Source organism: Indicator indicator, chromosome 4, assembly GCF_027791375.1.
Source record: "Indicator indicator isolate 239-I01 chromosome 4, UM_Iind_1.1, whole genome shotgun sequence".
NCBI classification, from domain to species: Eukaryota; Metazoa; Chordata; class Aves; order Piciformes; family Indicatoridae; genus Indicator; species Indicator indicator.
In genome coordinates this window covers 39,707,597-39,730,858 of record NC_072013.1, presented here as the reverse complement: position 1 = coordinate 39,730,858, position 23,262 = coordinate 39,707,597, and the positions used below count along the sequence as shown (strand labels likewise).

The window sequence follows — 23,262 nt, the reverse complement described above, 5'->3', positions numbered from 1 at the left end:
TTCAGATACTGGAAGGCCACAAGAAGGACTTCTTGGAGTCTTCTCTTCTCCAGACTGAACAGCCCCAACTCTCTCAACCTTTCCTCATAGGAGAGGAGCTCCAGCCCCCTGACCATCCTCATGGCCCTTCCCTGGACACATTCCAGCGTGTCCGTACCTAATCACAGTCTTGCCTGTCTCAGTCTTTGTAGAGACAGGAGTACAGTGCCCCACTTGAAATACTCCAACAAACTCCCACAGGGAAGGTTCTGCATGGAAAACCCATGGGGAGGGGGAAAAGAAGGGATGGGGTAGACTCAGCTCCCAAGTACCTCTAGTGGGAGTGCTGTCTGCATGGTACAACTCAACCCCTTCTGAACACAGTGGTTACACAAAGTAAATGAACACAACTTTGCAGGCACAGGCACTGTTCTATCCTTACACAATAATTATTTGGAATATTTCCATCTATCAATAATGCCATCTGTCCCACCCAATACAAATGGACTACAACCCATCTGGCTTATTTTTTTCCCCCTATTGATTACTCTGCTGAATGAGTTAGCAAAACTGCTTTATAAAACCATTCTATTCCATGACACTGTCATGAAAAGACATGAAGGGAAAACACAGCAGGAGACTTAATTGGAAAACTGTCAGTTCATCTTCCAGGAAGTTTTAGCAGTGCTCTAAGCTTTTGTTGGGCTTGGGGCTGGGGAGGGGGAAGGGGCTGGGCTATTTTAATTAAAAGAATAAAAATAATAATAATAAAAAAAAATCTCTAAATGCTTTAACTGCTGGATAAGGCACAAGCTGTTCTACCACACAATTGTTACTACTTCTGTCTAGGTGTGTTAGGGAAGGTCCCTAAATGTATCTCCTCAAGATTGTTTCAAAATGTGCCTGGGAATTACCAAAGGACTGTGGAAGGAATGTAATTTAAAAATAGGGTGGGGAGAAGCTGCCAATGGCTGACACTTGTATTTCTTAATTCCAATTATTTTCCCCTAGGTTTTGGCTTTGATTATTTGTTTGCATAACTGCCTTTATGCTATTTTTGCAGCCTTTATTTTTACCTTTAACTTGTGCTTAACTCAATTTTCATCTCTGCAAATGCAGCCTGGGTTTGCTTTTCTTTTTAACCACTGCTTTCCTCTCTGGAGATATTCAAGACCTGCCTGGATGCATTCCTGTGTGACCTACGCTAGGTGATCCTGCTCTGGCAGGGGGGTTGGACTGGATGAGCTTTCAAGGTCCTTTCCAACCCCTAACATTCTGTGATTCTGTGAAGGGGCCAGAGTTTGGGTGACTGAAGCAAATTGGAAGTTGCTGGGACTCCAGCTTGCTGTTAGATTTTTCTCCCGCTCTTACAATTCCCTCCTGTCCTTTGAGGCTCACTAGAGACACTCCTCTGAGTATCAGTAAAACAATAGATTACTCTGAAACATACTCAATTTATCTTTCTCCTTATAATTCAAGCAGTCCCTAAAAAGACAACCGTCAGTGTCAATAAGACAAGAGGTCCTGGGAAGTCCAGGTAAGTGTATCTGAGCCTGTGGCCTTATCTCAAACAAAGCTTTGGTCAAATCTGTGTCCACATTCAGCTCTTAAAAGTAAACCTTTTGATTTATATAAACACACTCAGAAAACAATTCTCACACTGCTCTTTATTTTATGCTCTGCTGGCTCAAATTTATTTGTGTCCTAAACAATTTATACAATCCCTTTTGTGCTTTACAGACTACTGACATCAAGTATGTTGAATGATTTCACTGAAGCTGCTGAACAGAGTTATTTATGTAGAGGATATTTACCAGACATCACTATATCATAGAACACTAATAATTTTTGGTGCTCTAAAAATAACCTTTGGCAGGTCAGATGGATATGATTTACTCACTGTGTTAAATACAAACACCTCCATTTTCATATATCCTCATTTGGCCATTAAATATAGAACATTAATAAATATAAATGTAGAGTCTAAAACCCATCTATAAAATCCTCTTTGGGAGTGTTCACAGAATCACAGAATTAACTAGGCTGGAAAAGACCTTTGAGATCACCAAGTCCAACCTATCACCCAACACCATCTAATCAACTAAGCCATGGCACTAAGTTCATCTGCTTGAGGGTAAGGAAGGCTCTGCAGACAGACCTGGACAGGCTGGACTGATGGGCCAAGGCCAGCTATATGAGATTCAACAAGATCATGTACTGGGTCCTTCACTTAAGACACAACAACCCCATGCAACAGTCCAGGCTTGGGGAAGAGTGACTAGAAAGCTGCCCAGCAGTGAAAGACCTGGGCGTGTTGATTGGCAGCCAGATGAGCATGAGCCATCAGTGTGCTCAGATGGCCATGAACAGCCCTGGAACAGGCTGCCCAGAGAGGTTGTGGAGTCTCCTCTGGAGACTTTCAAAACCTACCTGGACGCATTCCTTTGCTGACTACCCGGGGTGATCCTGCTTTGGCAGGGGGATGGGCCTGGATGATGTCTGGAGGTCCCTTCCAACCTCTAATGTACTGTGATGCTGTGAAAAAGTTGAAGCAAAATGCTCAGCTCTTGTTATGTAAATAATATGTGGCCAGGAATAATTCAGCTACAGTATTGTTCCCATTTTTGCTGGAGGAACTGACTGTTGAATAAGAGTTCCTTAACATACGTACTTTGGGGAATTCAGACAAAGTTAATGATGAATCTAACTTTCTATGGAGCAATTTTATTTCTCAGTTGTGCACAAGCACTCCTGCCTCAGAACACAACAGCTCAGTCAAGCCTTATTTCAAACCCAGAAAGAAGAAAACCAATCTCACAGCCTACCTTTGCATGTTCTCTTAATCTCTTCTGCCATGCAGAGCGAGCAGTAGGAATGTGCTTGCTGTCAGTAAGGTAGCAGGTGGCTGTGATGACGTGGTGGAGAGCAACCTTCTGGCTCATAGCTTGAAGAACTCTCTCAACATGCCGGAGGGACATCATGGCCTCAGGCCCTATGCCACCGCTAACCAGCTGCATCGTGCAAGGGACTAGAGCAATCTGTCCAGCACAGTAGAGAACATCTCCAACCTAGAAGCAAAGAAAACGTAAGTCAGTAAGATTTCAGGGGCAAGGGAAGCACTTTGTTTTCCAGGTAGTTTCTTTCAACAGTACTGCTCATTGCCATCATTTGCCACAAATGCATCAAACGTTCCAGCCTAAAGGTAAGTTTTGATATGGATTTATCTATAATAGAGAAACACAGAGTGTTGCAATAAACCTTAACCTAACAGCTAATACATGGATATCAGCTTACAGCATCAGATTCACATATTCATAGAATGGGTTGGAAGGGACATTGAAGATCACAGGACCCCAGGATGTTAGAGGTTGGAAGGGACCTCCAAAGATCATGGAGTCCAACCCCCCTGCCAGAGCAGGACCATAGAATCTAGCACAGGTTGCACAGGAACACATTCAGATGGGTCTTGAAAGTCTGCAGAGGAGATTCCACAAGCTTTCTGGGCAGCCTGTTCCAGTGTCTCACCACCCTCACTGTAAAGAATTTCTTCCTAATATCCAGCCCCCCTCTGCCCTCCTGAAGCTTCAGTCCAATCACTCTCGTCCTATCAGAACAAGCCCTTGGAAAGAGTCCCCTCCCAGCTTTCCTGTAGGCCCCCTTCAGTTAATGGAAGGCCATTATTAGGTCTCCATGGAGCTTTCTTTTCTCCAGGCTGAACAACCCCATCTGCATCAGCTGTCCCTATAGGGGAAGTGCTCCAGACCTCTGGACTTGCTCCAGCAGTTTGATGTCCTTCTTATGCTGGGGGCACCAGAGCCAAATGCAGTGTTCCAGGTGGGGTCTCATGAGAGCAGAGCAGCAGAATCACCTCCCTCATCCTGCTGGTCACACTTCATTTGATGCAGCCAAGCACACTGTCAGTGACCATTGCCATCTCATGTTGAGTTTTTCATCAAGAGTCATCCCCAAGTCCTTCTCCTTGAGCCTGCTCTCAAGCCACTCCTCACCCAGCCCATATCTGTATTTGGGATTGCCCCAACCCAGGTGTAGGACCTTGTACTTGGCTTTGTTGAACTTCATGAGGTTGGTTTGGGTTCACCTCTCAAGCCTGTCCAAGTCCCTCTGGATGGATCTCTTCCCTCCAGCGTGTCAACCAGACCACACAGCTTGGTGTCACCCGCAACCTTGCTGAAGGTGTCTCAATCTCACTGCCCGTATCACTGACTAAGGAGTTAAGCAGCACTGGTCCCAGTACTGACCCCTGAGGGGCACCACTCATCACTGGTCTCCCTTTGGACATCGAGCGGTTGACTTCAACTCTCTGAGTGTGGCCCTCAGCCAATTCCTTATCCAGTGAGTGTTGCATCCTCAAGTCCATAATGTTCCAATTTGGTGACCAGGATGTCATGTGGGACAGTGCCAACCACTTTACACAAGTCCAGGTAGGTGACACCAGTTGCTCTTCCCTTATCAACTGAAGTTGTTTCTCCCTCATAGAAAGCCACCAAGTTCATCAGGCTGATATTGCTGATTTATTACTGACTGTTACAGCTGCTGGATCACACTGAAGTCCCAACATGACTATTTGCTCTTTGTTTGTTTTGAATTATGATGCACACTATCTTTGGTTCAATGATATTTTGGTTTTAAAGCCTTCAGGTAAGCTTTTTTTTTATGTAAGAATATGTGTCTGTCTATCTATCTATCCATCTATCTATCTATCTGTCTGTCTATCTATCTATCTATCTATCTATCTATCTATCTATCTATCTATCTATCTATCTATTTATTCCTCTATCTATCTATCTATCCATCCATCTATCTATCCACCTATCTATCTGTCCATCCATCTATCCATCCATCTATCCACCTATCTATCTATCCATCCATCTATTCACCTATCTATCTATCCATCCATCTATCCATCCATCTATCCACCTATCTATCCATCCATCCATCTATCCATCCATCTATCCACCTATCTATCTATCCATCCATCTATCCATCCATCTATCCACCTATCTATCCATCCATCTATCTATCTATCTATCTATCTATCTATCTATCTATCTATCTATCTATCTATCTATCTATCTATCATCTATCTGCCTACCTACCTACCTTCTTACATTATATCTATATACCTATACAGATATATGTAAGTAAAGTATGCATCTGGAATGTAAACAAATTTAAAGACACTATAAAAATAACACCTAACAGAATACCTACAGACTGTGCATGAATAAAGTAATGAGAATCTACCAGAACACAAAAGGAAACTGCAGACTGAAAATGAAATGCAGGGTAGAGCTACTTGACCAAAGAGAATGGAACTAAATGAGTGGCCAGCTGGACACCATCTACATAGTTTTGAAGTGGAGCTGCAATGCAGTTCATTTGGGCTCATTTTCCAAAGTCTTCCCAGCAACACTCTGAAGACCTACTTTTTATAACAGCAGCCAGCAAAGGAAACATTTATTCTTACCATTCAGACATCTCAAAGATTTATTATAAAATCTTAATGTAAATATCAAAACTTTTCATCCTCTTATGCTGCACTTCTTTAGAAAGTCTGTACATTTCCTGAGCACTGAAGCAGTAAATTTTATTCAGTATCAAAAGAAAATTAAGTGTAGAAGTGGGAAGCAAGGTGGGCGTAAGCAGCTTTGAAGTCAGCACAGGAAGCATTTTGCTCAGAGTAAAGAGGGAAAATGGACTGTGCAGGGAATCTTTAGGCAGAATTGTGCAGAACTGTAAAAAAATTCTTCAGCATTAAGAATCATTAAAAAAAAAAAGAAATCTGTGTCCTAGAAGACATGGCAATCAAACCATGTGACAGACCCATATGCAACTCCAAATCTGTCCTCATCACTGTCTGTGTCTCACAAAAGACTCACACATGTAACTATTGGAAGAGTATCTTATACAATTTGGCATACAAGTTCTATGATTAGCAGCTGAACAGGGGGAGGAGGCAGAGAGGAAACATAGCAACTGACACCCATCAACTATTTAAATGGTTTAAAATATCTGAAATACCGCTTTGATAATGCTATATATAAGCCTGAATTTGGAAACACAAAAACCCCAAACCACAAACATATATATGCAAGCAGTATTTTGGTTTATAGGAACAAATGGTTTGGGGTTTGTGGTTTGGTTGTTTTTTGTGTGTTTTTTTCCTTTTTTTTTTACAGTGCTATTTTAAAATATGTGCCATTGAAGAAGGGAGTCCAGCCAGCTACCAAGTGGCATACTGACAAGATGAGAAACAAATTCAAGAAGATATGATTCAGAGGGGCACAGGTTTGTTTTTAAAGCAAGCCATTCATTTTCACCCCTGCAAAGTTAAATCCATGCATCAGGCAAAAACTCCAGTACAGGTAGTTCATAATTCTGCAGAAAGAGAAAAAAAAAAAAAAAAAGAAAGAAATCACACTGGCAATACTTCTTCCTTTATTTTTTTTTCTTTTTTCCCTGTTGGGCTGCTGGTTTTCCATGCATCACCCATATTAATTATTAGGTAGACAGAAGAGCTGTTCAACCAGTTCACTTCCCCTATTCTTGAACAGATTGTTTGAGACATAATATGAATACTAATTAACAATAAAGTATCTGTCAGTGTTTTGAAATAAGGACCAAGATAGCACTTTCTTCAAGTATCCTGGGGTAGTTCTGATACAATTAAGATCCACTGGTCATAAGCAAGGTCAAAACAACCAAAAAAAAAAAAAAAAAAACCAACTGAAGGATTTGAGCAAAATTGGCACTGATTTTGGCTCAGATTCAGTGGGAATTTTGCAGTTCTTTTAAAAAAAAATTAAACCCCCCCTCTGTTCCTAACTCACTTGTTTGTGTCTTGATGGAAGTAATAGAAAAACAGCATTCCTAGCATGTCACCATGTTATGGAAGGCTGAATGCAAGGGAGAAAGATGGGGGGAAAAAAGGTCAAAATATGGCCACGGATTTGCAGCAACTATTTCAGGAAGACATAATTTAGGATAAAGGAAGGAGGAGGGGGGATGTTCCCCTTCTCTGTCCCACTGACTCGGTCATGGACAGCAAACATAAATAACCAATCAGCAGGGACAAAGCAGCACACCAGGACAAACACCTTTTGTAGCAGATTTCAAGAGCTTGTTTAAGTATTATATAGAAAATTGTTAGAAGAGTAAAAGGCATTCGAGACAGGGAAGACATCACAATGTCTTGTTCACAGCACTGAAGTCTTACAACAGGGGATGGCACCACAGTGCCTGGGTGTCAGTCCTTGTGCTGTGAAAGTGTTCTGCAAAACCCTGCTAGAACCTTACAACACTTTTTTTCTTTTTTTTTTGGAGCATCTAGGAGGATGCTATAGATTCCTAGTGTACCAAGTCTGTACACACAGCCAGGAAGCTCAGCCCAGAAACAACCCCACAATTTAAAGGGTGTGTATTTATATGCTGGCTGGCTGAGCTTACACTGATGATTTCATTTTCACTCCAGCCCATACACATCTTTTCCAGTGCTAAAATTTCATTAAAGATTTGACAAACCCAAACCAAAAAGCTTGTGCTGCTCCTTAGCAGTAAGGAGTTTATAGATCAGGAGGCCCCATGCAATTCCACGTTTCTTCCCTTTTTGTTTTCAGGTTAAATGAACAGTGAGCCTTAATAAGCTAATTTCAGACTTTAGCAGCTGTTTTGCTCAGTTAGCACAACAGTAAATAATCAGGGGAATGAAGTGGACAATCAGAATCCATGCTATCCATGCTCCAACAGATAGGAATACTGAGATCTTATTTGAGATTTACTACTTTTCCTGCAGGAACTAGCTATAATATAGAGCTGGACCACAGATAACACAGAAGGAAGATAGGGTAGTAGCAAATTATTGGTTTATTGCACTTTTATTTTTTAAAATGCATTCACTTTATAGGAAAGCAATAGGAAAGTTCCCCTCTCTCTCTACTCTGCCCTGGTGAGGCTGCATCTGGAATATTGTGCCCAGTTCTGGGCCCCTCAGTTCAAGAAAGACTTCAGGGAAATGCTTGCAAGAGTCCAGCATGGAGCCACAAAAATGATGAAGGAAGTGGAACATCTTCCTTATGAGAAGAGACTGAGGGAGCTGAGGGCTTTTTAGCTTGGAGAAGAGGAGCCTGAGGTGACCTCATTCATGTTGATAAAGATGTGCAGGGTGAGTGCCAAGAGGCTGGAACCAGGCTCTGCTGGGTGATGCCCAATGACAAGACAAGAGGCAATGGGTGGAAGTTGAGGCATAGGAAATTTTTTTTCACTGTGAGGGTGATGGAGCCCTGGAATAAGCTGCCCAGGGGGGCTGTGGAGTCTCCCTCTCTGGAGATACTCAAAACCTGCCTGGATGTGTTCCTGTGTGATCTGGTCTAGGTGATCCTGTTCTGGCAGGGGGCTTGGTCTGGATGATCTTTCGAGGTCCCTTCCAGCCCCTGTGTTTGGTCTATTTTAACTTAAAGGCCAGTAGCACCTATGGAAACTTCATGAAACCTTTCCTGCTGGCATTATGAAAACTTGCTAGTGATGAACTGGCATGATGCCAAAACTGCAAGGCACTTCTACCAGAGAGATTTCTACCATTCTTCCACAGATATTAATGGTCACATCCTATGAACAAAGGCCTGATTCTTGGAAAGGATGGAGTCAATATGCAATCAGCCAAAGCTTTGTTACCAATGCAGTTTGGTGTCTGAGTGACTGCTGCCCTTTAACAGGTCAGGGTGCACAAAAGATTCAGTGACCCCCCCTGACCTAGCAGGGAAATAAGCCACCATTAGACCCAGTCGATGTGAATAAGCATAACTGACAACCCGCTAATAGGCTGCCTCGGGTCACCCATGTGTACCTCTGACCTTAATGAAGACCTAAATCAATTAATACTCCAGGCAATAAAGACCCCTGGCTGATTAAGTTAGATAGAAATCATCTTTCCTAACGGGATTAAAGCTGTAAGGTGGTGAACTCTTTATTTAATATATGATAATCCTTTCTTCTGGGGGCCCCCCCTCTTATTTTAGCTAATGATGGAAAAATTGCTTTCTGCAAGGGAAAATCTTTGAGGCAGCTACCCAGGGTGAGCAAAGTTCTGAAGGTGCTGTTTAGACAACAGTAATTGAAAAGCTTTGAGGTCGCACTATGAACACAGACTGTACCTGACTGAAGTGGTTCTAACACGCTACAACCTTCCATAGCATTCACATCTTTTCCTTGGACTGCTGCAAATCTCTGCTCTACAACATTCCCTAAATCCATGATCATACCCAGTTTAGTTTGAGACAGGCTTGCTTTTTGAGGAGATGTGTGCTTACCAGTAGCTAAAAAAAGAAGGATATATTCCTAAATAAAATTTTAAAAAAGTATTGTAGCTAAAAAATGAAGGATCTATTCCTAAACAAAATAAAAAAGTATTGTAGCTAAAAAATGAAGGATTTATTCCTAAACAAAATAAAAAAGTATTGTAGCTAAAAAATGAAGGATCTATTCCTAAATTTAAAAAAAAGGTATTGTAGCTAAAAAAATGAAGGATCTATTCCTAAATAAAATAAAAAAGTATTGTACTTAAAAAAAATGAAGGATATATTCCTATGTAAAATAAAAAAGGATTTATTATTTGACTGAAAATATTTATTTTTTAAAACGTTTAAATTTTTAAAAAATGTTTAAAATTTTTACTCATTATTTTGACTAAAAATACGGCACTTATTATTTGGGAACAAAAAAAAATTTACTAAAAATATTTAGTAATTTTCAAATTTTGTAACTTATTTTTGACTAAAATTATGACACGGCTATGAATGAAAAAATACTGAAAATCTTTATGTATTACTTTTAAAATATTTTTTAACTTATTTTTGACTAAAAATATGACATTTATTGGTTTTGAATTAAAAACATTAAAATATTTATTTCTCAAATTTTCAATATTTTTTTTTTGCTAAAAATATGACACTTATAAATTTTGGATTAAAATTTATTTATAATATTTCTTAAATTTTCATTTTTATTTATTATTTTTGACTAACAATATGACACTTACTAGTTTTGAATTTTAAAAATTATTTTAAATATTTATTTCTTAATTATTAATTTTTTACTGATTATTTTTGACTAAGACTATGACACTTTTAAGTTTTGAATTAAAAAATGCTAAAAGTATATATTTCATTTTTATTTATTACTTTAACTAAAGATATGACACCTATTAGATTTGAATTAAAAATGCTAAAAATATAATAATATTTTAATTTTCATTTTTTATTATTTTTTACAAAAGAATGGCACTCATTAGTTTTTAATTTTAAAAATTACTAAAAATATTTATTTTTTAATTTAAAAATATTTATTATTTTTGGCTAAAATGTATGCCACTTATCATTTTTTAATTAAAAAAATCCTAAAAATACTTATTTTTTAATTTTTAACATTTTTATTTATTATTTTTGACTAAAATATGACACTTACTATTTTTTTAATTGAAAAGAATTGCTAGAAGTAGGTTCTTTTAGATTTAAAAAGTGTAATTTTTTTTTTACTAAAAATACCACTCAATTTTTTTACTAAAATAATTTTATTCCTACTTTTGACTAAAGCAATAAATTACTCTTAAAAAAATCCACATATAACTTCATAAAATGCTTGCATCTCATACTCACAACTCCAGATTTTTTTCCTACTTAGGTCTAAAAAGAATAACTAAAACCCATTATATTATTGTTCTGTTGTAGAAATAGGTCTAACGCTTCCACAATTTGCAGCAATTTATAACTCACTCTTGAAATGCTGTGACTCAGAGCATTTTGGGTTGGAACTTCATGTTTCAAAATGTATTTAGCCACCTAAGACACAATGCTAAAACCCACTCCTCTTTCTCCATTGTTCCAGAGTCTAATCCTACTCTCCCTCCCATTGCCCCTTGTCCTGTTGCCTACAGGAAGGCTGAGGGAGCTGGGAGTGTTCAGCCTGGGGAAGAGAAGGCTGCAGGGGGACCTTAGAACTGCCTTCCAATACCTGAAGGGATCCTACAGGAAGGCTGGAGAGGGACTTTTCATAAGGGTATCTAGCAACGGGACAAGCTGAGGGAGAGTAGGTTTAGACTGGATTCTAGGAAGTTCTTCAGTACAAGGGTGCTGAGACTCTGGAACAGGCTGCCCAGGGAGGTTGTAGATGCCTCCTCCCGGGGGGTGTTGAAGGCCAGGCTGGATGAGGTGTTGAGCAGCCAAGTCTTGTTGAGAGGTGTCCCTGCCCATGCTGGGGAGGTTGAAGCAGATGACCTCTAAGGTCCCTTCCAACCTTAGCCATTCGATGATTTTGATTCACAGAAAACAAAGATTCAGAAACCGAAATTTTCACCAAAAAAAAGGCACCGAAAACCACCACAAAAGTTGCTGTTCACATTCCAAGGGAATATGAGACCCAAACCAAAACCAAACCTAGATTTTAAAGTTGGCATTTGTAATTACAAACATTTAGGAAAGATTCCAATAAGGTGAACGAAAAAGGTTTGCCCTCTAATACATCCACGTGGGCATGACAGCTTGTCTGCTCTTATCCAGGACTTTCATTTTTGTTCCACTTGGAATCTCCAATATAGAGAGTGGAAATAAAAGAAAATGGAGGCAAAATATTCTTTACTTGCATATTTGGGCCAATGTCCTTATTGGCACACAGGGTACATACATACTGCTCCTTCATGGAAAGTCAGAGCAGGCAGTTCAAAGACTTGATGACATAAAGGATAAACTCTCCCCACAGATTCACTGAATGGTGAAGTGAGTAAGATTTCATGGGCAAGGGAACACTTTTTTCTCAGGTAGTTTCTTCCAACAGGTACTGTTCATTGCCATCATTTGCCACAAATGCATCAAACATTCCAGTCTCAAGGTAGTTGTTGACAGGGATTTGTCTACAGTACAGAAACAGAGTGTGGCAATACACTTCAACCTAACAGTTAATACATGGATGTATGAGTCAGATTCATAAATTCATAGAATGTTTTGGGCTGCAAGGGACCTTAAAGATCATCCAGTTCCAACCTCCCCTGCCATGGGCAGGGACACACCTCACTACACCCAGATGCTCAAGGCCCCACCCAACCTGGCCCTGAACACCCCCAGGGAAGGGCCATCCACAACCTCCCTGGACAACTTGTTCTTGCCTTGCTCAATCACATTTCACAGTGCTCCCAGCCCCTCTCTCTTCCACGCACAACTCAGTAACCCATGGGCTGCAGCTCTCTCCTGACATTGTAAAAGATGTTTGGTTTTGTTCTCATTAGAAAAAGCACAGACTCCCCACTTGAAAATCATCAAGCTACATCCAAACCCACCTGGATGCATTCCTGGTCAGACTACCCTAAGTGATCCTGCTTTGGCAGGGGGGTTGGACCTGATGATCTCTTGAGGTCCCTTCCAGCCTCTGATATACTGTGAGACTATGTGTTACCAGGAGCATCCATTCTTGATGCATTTCTTCCTTGGGACAGTGGAATTCTAGTCTTCAAGACTATTAATCTGCCACCTTTTGTAAAGCCTTCTATTTCCTCTCAAGCTTTTGGGAAAAAAAAAAAAAACAACACACAAAAAATCACAAGTTCTCACACAACCACATTAGCAAAATCTGCCAACTGTAAAAAACTTCTGAGCATTCAGCTTTTTGAGCACACCTTATCTAAAAGATGGAGTAAAACCTCTAAACTAATTATCATTTACTCATTCCTTATTCATATCACTCCAAATAAAGATGCCAAACAACACCAATGACAGAAAAGAACTAAGCTTGGTCTATTCTACAACACTTGGGGTCGGGATGAGGAATGAGAGACTTCATCAAATCAGTGTTTACCACAAAAAATAAAGGCAGAAGCAGGGAACAGAAAAGCAAAAGTGGAAGAGATGGATATCTCAAAGTATAAAGATGGATATCTCAAGGTATACAGATGGATATCTCAAAGTATAAAGTGCAAATGAAGATGGGTTACTGAGCAAGGATTACTGCATATCCAATGGATACTGCATATTATGTCCACTACAGTCGATTGTGGGTTGAAAATCAATTCTGTATGCCCAAATAAAGGAGGATAATGGTTGTAATTCATGTGCATTCCTAAAATATCTGATACAGGGTCATTTGGGAATTATTTTTAACTCCAGTAATTATAAATGCTGATAACCAGCTGATAGTCTGTGAGGAGAGAGTACTGAAAATGCCAGGGTGCTGAAGTGGGGTGCCGTAGGGATTGGTATTAGGCCTGATTTTGTTTAACATCTTCATTAAGTCAATGAAAGAAGGGATTAACAGCATGGTAATGAAACCCACAGAGGGTACTAAATTAGAATGTTCACCAGCAGAAATAATAAAAATGAACACAGACTGGGTTGAAATAAAGGCATGAAAAAAGAAAGAAAGAAGGAAAGAAAGAGAGAAGGAAAGAAAGAAAGAAGGAAAGAAAGAAAGAAAGAAAGAAAGAAAGAAAGAAAGAAAGAAAGAAAGAAAGAAAGAAAGAAAGAAAGAAAGAAAGAAAGAAAGAAAGAAAGAAAGAAAGAAAGAAAGAGAGAAAGAGAGAAAGAAAGAAAGAAAGAAAGAAAGAAAGAAAGAAAGAAAGAAAGAAAGAAAGAAAGAAAGAAAGAAAGAAAGAAAGAAAGAAAGAAAGAAAGAAAGAAAGAAAGAAAGAAAGAAAGAAAGAAAGAAAGAAAGGAAGAAAGAAAGGAAGAAAGGAAGAAAGAGAAAAAAAAAAAGGAAGAGAGAGACTTTGCATAGGAGAAATGAAAACTCCTGCCAAAACATATGGCAACAATATTTTGAAATACACAAATTCATACAAGGGAGAAAATTTGACTGCAGAAGTGCTGAACAGTTTAGATGAAACCACAACTGCTCTTCACTAGAAGCAAGTTCATTATAGGAGTCTGTGTTCTCAGGTCTGATTCATCAGATCTACCAAATACCTGTTCCAGGGTTAGTAACACCTATCCTAGGCTAATGAAACAGATGAAGAGCTCCTCAGGGAGCTGGACTTGTTCAGTCTGGAGAAGAGGAGGCTGAGGGGAGACCTCATCACTCTACTTGAAGGGAGGTTGGAGCGAGGAGGGGACAGCCTCTTCTCCTTGGTATCAAGAGATAGGACCAGAGGAAATGGTTTCAAGATGCACCAGGGGAGGTTCAGGCTGGATGTTAGGAAATATTTCTTCACAGAGAGGGTTCTCAAACATTGGAATGATCTGCCCAGGGCAGTGGTAGAGTCACCATCCTGGGAGGTGTTTAAGCAGCCTGTGGAGCTGGTGCTTAGGGACATGGTTTAATGTTGACCCTTCAGTGCTGGGTCAAAGGTTGGACTCGATGATCTCTGAGGTCTCTTCCACCTAGATGTTGTCTGCGATTTCCTAAAACATCAGAAACTGGTTCCATACCCTTAGGAAAGGTAACATTTCCATTCTTCAAAATAAATGCTGTAAAAGATCAGGTGGTATCAAACTTTCAGATGATTATTCTGGGCTGATGAAGCACTTTTAGTTTGGGCCAGGAGTTTCTTCCAACATGGATTTTCAGTTTACAGGCTAGTATAGCTTCCCTCAGAGGATGAAAAGCATTCTAATCTGATAGGGTAAAGAAATAAAAATACCTTTGATTTCACCTACTGTTAAATGAAAAATGTCTAACCTTACATGAGGTTACAGAAGTATCCACTTGGGGTTCCCACACAGTTCATTTATGATTGTTACCCTAAATTTGTTCTGGTGAGGATAGCTTTATAAAATAACAGCATGCTTTCTTTGCCAGTTATGTATTAAAAAAGAAGATATAGCTAGCATGTTCACATGACATTCCTCCCTCCTTGATTTTCACATTTGTCTCTATTTATGCTTACAGTTTTAGGGGACTAGAAAGCACATGCAACAAGAGAGAGAGAGAGTTTGTAAGGTAATTGTTTACAGCCAGTATCTATGGGAAGATAAAGAAAAAACATAAATTGGTGTCTTTATATACCTATGTGTGTTTGTATTATAGACTTAGGCTCTCCTTTTATACATAAGCATACAATCCACTAACAAAGTGATCTCACAGAATCACAGAATTAACCAGGTTGGAAAAGACCTTTGAGATCATCTAGTCCAACCTATCACCCAACACCATCTAATCAACTAAACCATGGCACTAAGTGCCTCATCCAGTCTTGTTTTAAACACTTCCAGGGATGTCTACACCACCACATCCCTGAGCAGCACATTCCCATGGCCAATCTCTCTTTCTGGGAAGAACTTCTTCCTAACACCCAGCCCAAACTTCCCCTGGTGCATCTTGAGACTGTGTCCTCTTGTTCTGGTCACTGGTTGCCTGGGAGAAGAGACCAACCCCCACCTGGCTACAACCTCCCTTCAGGTAGTTGTAGACAGCAATGAGGTCTCCCCTGAGCCTCCTCTTCTCCAGGCTAAACACCCCCAGCTCCCTCAGCCTCTCCTCACAGGGCTGTGCTCCAGACCCCTCACCAGCTTTGTTGCCCTTCTCTGGACATATTCCAGCATCTCAAAATCTTTCTTAAACTGAGGGCCCCAGAACTGGACACAGTACTCAAGGTATGGCCTGAACAGTGCTGAGCACAGGGCAGAATGACTTCCCTGCTCCTGCTGGCCACACTGTTCCTGATGCAGGCCAGGATGCCATTGGCCTTCTTGGCCACCTGTGCATACTGGCTTATGTTCAGCTGCTGTCAACCAGCACCCCGAGGTCCCTCTCATCCTGGCCACTCTCCAGCTACTCTGTCCCCAATGTCTCATGGTATCTTTTCCACATGAGCTGAAATTTCTACTGACAATGTCCAGTTACAGTAAATTAAATCACTAATTAAAGTGTTGCTGCAGTCATAAAGCAGACCAAGAAGGTAGAGAAGTATCTAGGTTGAAGTTTCTAAGAACAACTAGAGTGGCTACTGCTTAAGGCTGGATACTGTTCTGGAAAGCAATGATTCTCCAAAGAGAATCAAGATTGCAGTCACAAAAGCCTAGGAAGAGTGACTTGTGCATTTTTTCCCCATTCCTACCTGTCTTTCCAATCCTTCTTCATGCCAGCTGTCGAAGGGGTTAGTGTGTTTGTAAACAGAAAAGGGACAGCTAGGCAGAGAAAATACTCAGTATTGAAAGGTGAAAGCTGTTCATCACACAACAGTAATTCACAGTGTATGAAACACATTCACACCGTGACATTCTATTCTTACAGAAAAGATTTAGTTCCCAGCCACCACTTGGCTTAATACTCTTCCTCAAAATTTGCTTTGCATGCATATCACTGGCTACTTTAAGATGCTAGTTTGTGATAACTGGGAGCTTAGAAAGCTGCAGTTCCATAAAACTAAGAATGATTTAACTGAAAATAGATAACTAATAAGAGCATTTCTGAGTTAAATGTCACAACTCTCATTCTATTCACATAAGGTGGCCTTGTACTTTACTTCGCCACTCTCACATGGATTTTACTAGTATCTCTGATTACCTAAAGAGCAATGAACAGTAAAAAAACTTTCATGTACATTAAAGATTGTTTAGTGCAGAAATCAACATAGCCACCATTTCCCAGAGGAAATGATCAGGGGGCTGAGGGAGCTGGGGGTGTTCAGCCTGGAGAAGAGAGGGCTCCAAGGCAAACCTAATAGCAGCCTGCCAGTACCTGAAGGGGGCTACAAGGTGGCTGCAGAGGGACTTTTTGCAAAGACCTGCAGTGAAAGGATGAGGGACAATGGTTTGGAATTAGAGGTGAGAAGATGTAGATTGGATGTTGGGAACAAGTTCTGCACATGAGGGTGGTGCACTAAACTGTATATGTCTGTCTAGTTGCACTGATATAGAATCACAGAATCATAGAATGGTTTTGGGTTGGAAAGGACCTCCAAAGATCACCTAGTCCAACCCCCCAGAAGTTAGCAGGGGCATCCTCCACTAGATCAGGTCGTTCAGAGCCTTGTCGAGCTTGACCTTTAATATCTCCAGGGATGGAGCCTCAACTACCTCCCTGGGAAACCTGTTCCAGTGTCCCACCACCCTCATGGTGCAGAACTTGTTCCTAACATCCAATCTAAATCTCCTCTCCTCTAATTTTAAACCCTTGCCCCTCATCCTATCACTACACATCTCTCACTGTCTTCTGGAACTGCTCTCATTTGTTTAAATGAACCCATGTACTTGGATTAAGACACTGAAGATTCTTTTAAACAGCATGCTAGAAGTCAACATAGGATGGCAAGAGCCTCTCCCTGACAAAAAGAAAAAAAAATGAGTAAGGATATGAAAAAGCTTTACAATGAATGTTAAATCAAAATGGATACATTCTCAATTATGAATTTTACCTACTGACATTCCAAGTATTTCAAAGTGCTATGAGCTGGTCATTGTTACCTTCTAGATTTTTTTAAATTGCTAAGAATTTTGTAATATGAAAGATATTTAACATAGAATAAGACTTATACTGCAGAACATCTGGAGCAATGATCCTGTAGGAACACAATTTTTGTGAAATATTTAGGCTAGTTAAAAAAGAAGTGAGATGACAAAATGGAAACCATGTGGGGAAGGTAGGTTCAATTATAGTTTTGAAAATAAAAATACTCATGGAAGCCTCATGTGAACACACAATATTATCAAGAAGTTCCTTTGAAGTATAATGAATCAGAGAATCATAGAATTGTCAGGGTTGGGAGGTACCTCAAGGATCATCCAGTTCCAACCCCCTGCCATGGGCAGGGACACCTCACACTACAGCAGGTTGCTCACAGCCACATCCAGCCTGGCTGCAAAAACCTCCAGGGATGGGGCCTCAACCCTGGGCAACCTGTGCCAGTGTCTCACCAGCCTCATGGGGAAGAATTTCTTCCTAACATCCAATCTGAATCTACCCATTTCTAGTTTTGCTCCATTGCCTATCCCTACCTGACACCCTAAAAAGTCCCTCACCAGCTTTTTAATGGTTAAAACCTAATTGAGCACAAAAAGGACAAATTAGAAATAGTATCAGTGACATTACTATCAGAAAAAGTTTGAACCTTGTACTTGAATTTTATAAATAACAGAGTACATCTTCAAACAGAGAGGCTCTATCAAAGTCTACAAATCATGCTGAGAACAGTTTAAATGCCTATTTTTTTTTTTTTTTTTGAGCTTAGGAAAATTATAGCTCCTTCAACTACAAATATGACTATGTATGATAATATAAATGTCTGATATTTGGTTTGACCAGCCCAACAGAAAGAGCTTCTAATTATCTTAGCTGATAATTGTGCTGATAATTATTAGCTGATAATTATTAGCTGATAATTATCTTAGCTGAAGTGCAGAGTGTTTGAAAAGTATCCCAAAATGCCAAAATTTCCAATGATGGAAATTGTCTCCTAGAAATTTTACAATCTATTTACACACAAGATTGAAGTTCCATGACTTGACTGTTCATCTACTGGCTTTAAATAATGGTTTAAAGGGTTTGTGAGAAGATTTTTTTTGCTGTTACAGATGTTCATCCTGAACTCAAGCAGCAGAAGTTATTTCTTATGGAGTCCAATGAAGTCTAGCTAATACACATCAATTCAATGTGCAACTCCAGAGTTTGTCTTTGCAATATGACTGTTCACAGCACTCAGCTTCAGCCATTCAGGCCTGAAGGAGTTAAATCTTAGAGCTCTTCAACAAAATAAATTTAGATTTTTTTTTTTTTTCGGAAAAAAATATCACATGCTGATTGTGAATTATTAAATGCTCAAACCAAGAGAAATGAACTATTTCTCTCATGTATGTTTTGAACTTCTAATAGCTAGCCTAATTCTTCAGAATAATAGTTATGTTAGAATCATGAAAGGAATGAAGAAAAGTATGAAAGGGTAATGCATGTGATAGGGAGAAAGGTGGAGGAAATGAGCAACTGAATAGGAGCCAGCAGTGTGCCCAGGTGGCCAAGAAAGCCAAAGGCATCCTGGGTGGGATCAGCAATGCTGTGTCCAGCAGCAGCAGGGAGGGGTTGTCCCCTGGGACTCAGCTCTGGGGAGGACACACCATGAATGTTGTGTCCAGTTTTGGGCACCTCAGGACAAGAGAGATGTGGAGGTGCTGGAGGCAGTGCAGAGGAGGGCAAGGAAGCTGTGAAGGGCCTGGAGAAGAAATCTGATGAAGAGCAACTGAAGGAGCTGGGGATGGTTAGTGTGAAACAGAGTAGGCTGAGGGAGACCTCATTGCTCTCTACAACTGCCTGCAAGGACATTGTGGAGAGAATCAAGAATCAAGAATCAAGAATCAAGAAGGTTGGAAGAGACCTCAAAGATCATCGAGTCCAACCTGTCACCCTACACCTCATGCCTATCTAAACCATGGCACCAAGTGCCACGTCCAATCCCCTCTTGAACACCTCCAGGGATGGTGACTCCACCACCTCCCTGGGCAGCACATTCCAATGGCCAACCACTCTCTCTGTGAAGAACTTTCTCCTCACCTCCAGCCTAAACCTCCCCTGGCGCAGCTTGAGACTGTGTCCTCTTGTTCTGCTGCTGGTTGCCTGGGAGAAGAGACCAACCCCACCTGGCTACAACCTCCCTTCAGGTAGTTGTAGACAGCAATGAGGTCTGCCCTGAGCCTCCTCTTCTCCAGGCTAAACAGCCCCAGCTCCCTCAGCCTCTCCTCACAGGGCTTGTGCTCAAGGCCTCTCCCCAGCCTCGTTGCCCTTCTCTGGACATGCTCCAGCAATTCAACATCTTTCCTAAACTGAGGGGCCCAGAACTGGACACAGTACTCAAGGTGTGGCCTAACCAGTGCTGTGTACAGGGGTACAATGACCTCCCTGCTCCTGCTGGCCAAACTATGCCTGATGCAGGCCAGGATGCCATTGGCTCTCTTGGCCACCTGGGCACACTGCTGGCTCATGTTCAGCTGCTGTCAACCAGTACCCCCAGGTCCCTTTCCACCTGGCTGCTCTCCAGCCACTCTGACCCCAGCCTGTAGCTCTGCATGGGGTTGTTGTGGCCAAAGTGCAGCACCTGGCACTTGGATTTGTTGAATGCCATCCTGTTGGACTCTGCCCATCTGTCCAGCCTGTCAAGGTCCCTCTGCAGAGCCCTTCTACCTTCTAACAGATCAACACCTGCTCCCAGCTTGGTGTCATCTGCAAATTTACTGATGATGGACTCAATCCCCTCATCCAGATCATCAATAAAGATATTGAACAGGATGGGGCCCAGCACTGATGCCTGGGGGACACCACTAGTGACAGGCTGCCAGCTGGATGTGGCACCATTCACCACCACTCTCTGGGCTCGGCCCTCCAGCCAGTTCCTAACCCAGCGCAGAGTGCTGCTGTCCAAGCCACAAGCTGACAGCTTGGCCAGGAGTTTGCTGTGGGGGACGGTGTCAAAGGCCTTGCTGAAGTCCAGGTAGACTACATCCACAGCCTTTCCCACGTCCACCAGGCTGGTCACCTGATCATAGAAGGAGATCAGGTTGGTGAGGCAGGACCTGCCCTTCCTAAATCCATGTTGGCTGGGCCTGATTCCTTGGCCATCCTTCAGGTGCGCAGTGATTGCCCCCAAGACAATCTGCTCCATGATTTTCCCTGGCACTGAGGTCAGGCTGACAGGCCTGTAGTTCCCAGGTTCTTCTGTCGTCCCTTCTTGTGGATGGGCGTCACATTGGCCAGTTTCCAGTCTTCTGGGACCTCTCCAGTGAGCCAGGACTGGTGGAAAATGATGGAGAGAGGCTTGGCCAGCTCATCTGCCAGCTCTTTCAGCACCCTAGGATGAATCCCATCAGGTCCCATGGACTTGTGAATATCCAAGTGACTCCAAGAGGCTGCTGCTGGTCTCTTCTCACTGGTAATTAGTGATAGAACAAGAGAGAAAGGCCTCAAGCTGTGACTGGGTAGGTTTAGACTGGACATTATGAAAAAATTTTTCCCAGCAGGAGTGGTCAGGCATTGGAATGTGCTCCCAGGGAGGTGGTTGAGTCCCCAAGCCTGGCTGTGTTTCAAGGTGGTTTGGATGTGGTGTTTGGGGCTATGGTTTAGGGTTGATCCTTGTAGAGGAGGGCTCTGGGTTGGACTTGGTGATCATGAGGGGCTTTTCCAAGCTGAATGTTTCTGTGATTCTGTGAAGCAGTCATTGTGATATTTTTATTTCTTGTTTGTAAAGCTAACTGATGGTGGCTCGGATAAGTTTACCTAAAGGAATGTTATTCATTGTACACTGTGCTTTTGTAAGTGATGCAATCCTTTGATTTTCCAACATTTAGTGGAAGCAGAAACTGTACCTTCCAGGACTAGCCTCTGAATGCAGGAGGAGGTAATGGTGAAATTCAGACTAAATAAGGCCTTTAAAACACCACCACAGAACAATAAAGCAGATCAACACCTTCCCAGCACAGGAAATGGAGAGTTAAGCAGTGTATCCAATTCTATTTTTTTTTTTTTAAAGGAGGAATAAATCTGCTATAGGGAGCTGGTTTGATAGACCTTTGAAGGTCTTCAAAACTCTCCCTAATATGTTATTCTCTAAAAAATATTCCCAGAATCCTGCTGTCTCCCATCATCCCTTGCCTCGAGATTCATCTGTCAACTTTGATGCATCTTTTAAAGTACCCCTCCAAGCCTGAAAACCACGACTGCAGACCACAGAAGAGAACTCTTTGCTTTGAAACTCTCTGATCAATCAGAAGATCATTTACCTGCAAGCATTATTTGGTGAAGCTAAAGCGGCACATCAACCGGCAGCATCTGAAGGCTGAGGCAGCAAAACGTCAACAACAAATTGTCATTGGCATTCCATTTATGAACCTTCAAACGGCATCAGATCTTTTCCATGGGAAACCAGATCAGGTCAGACTGGAGCTGAATATTTCTTAACAAGCTAACCATCAAAAGAACTTACGTTTTGAATAAAAAGGCTATCATTTGTTGATTTGAATATCAAAGGGATCCACTGCAAACTCCCAGTCTAGAAAAACCTCCCTAAGCTACACCAGACAGGTGTTTAATAATCTATTATTAAGGCACTATTTTAGGTTACTCAGAATCATAAAAAATAGCTGTAACTGTGAAGCTGCAAATGGGACTGCACAAAGAAATGAATGCTATTAACATACTATTAACAATTCAAAAGAATGAGTTGACATACCAATCAAACTTGTTAATTGACTGTCAATGGCCTGTCCCTGAATATACAACATGACTGCATTATAGATTTCAAATGCTGACAGGAAGACAGTTTCATTTGCATTAACTTCATAAACTGATCAACAACCAAACTGCCACATACATTTATAATGGGAAGCTGAATCATTTCAATATTCATGCAGCTCTGTAATTGTAAATTAGGTGCTGGCAAACAATACAATATCGTACGTACTCTAAAATATCCTAAATTTCTCTGACCTACTTTCTTTTTTATTTCCAAAGAACTGGGGAGAAAAGTTGTCTCTTACAGGGATGATTATTACTTTAATTTATGGTTCATGCCTGAGGCAAAATTTGTTTGCAACCTAGTTTGCAACCATAGTTTATAACTCTCCTCTAGATGCATAACTGGTCCTGCAATATATGAGGCATGCAAGGTAATGTAAAATTTTTCTTGCTTTGGTTCTGTAAAGTGTAAATACCACTAAAATACAGGGGAAATCTGCAAAAAACAAAATGAATTAAAATCTCTACTACTTCCCTGCTATGACACAAAGCAGATGTCAGCACTGAAACTGCTGCAAGTTTGTAATCAGACATCGAGACGTGTAATTGAAAGTGGAAAGTATTGTTCTTGCACGTTCCTCCCTATGTCCTAGAATTCATTGCCCTCAGAGGTCCTGTCAGTCTAAAGCATGCTTCCTAAAAATATCTCAGGATTGCAGCCATTCAGTTTCATTGGGACTGACAGTGATGGCAGCTGAAATGGCTGGGATGGTGCTGCCACTTCACCCAAACGTTTAGTCAGACACACTCACAAGTCACAGAGGGAAAAGTGTTTGTGGCTCTTGCATATTTCTGCACGTGTTTATCAATCCACTGGAATTGAGCAACGGATGATAATAGTGGGAAAATGACAGAAAGAATTCCCAGCAAAAGACACAGGTCAGCATTCTTTACTTTTCTCATTAAGGATCTCCTGCAACGCTTCTGCTTACTGCAAAATCCAGTTCTAGCGAAGCCGACAGAGAATCTTTCGAACGTTGTCATGGATGACTTTGTGTACAAGTATCTTTAACCACAGAGGGTAGACATGAAAGAAGAAATTTGGTTTGCTTTGTTCATGAAGTGCCATAGGCA

At 41.1% G+C, this 23,262-nt stretch overlaps 1 protein-coding gene across 3 annotated transcripts in view; it reads right to left on the bottom strand.

Moving 5' to 3' along the window:
• DPH6 (diphthamine biosynthesis 6) overlaps positions 1–23,262 on the bottom strand; it is a 191,581-nt gene that overhangs the window by 58,132 nt on the left and 110,187 nt on the right. For 2 of the 3 annotated variants that reach the window (XM_054400524.1, XM_054400523.1), the window contains exon 13: positions 2,805–3,047. The exons of the other annotated variant lie outside the window; for it this stretch is intronic. In XM_054400524.1, the coding sequence (XP_054256499.1) occupies positions 2,805–3,047 (243 nt within the window). The remainder of the gene's footprint in view (positions 1–2,804; positions 3,048–23,262) is intronic. 3 annotated transcript variants of the gene reach the window in all.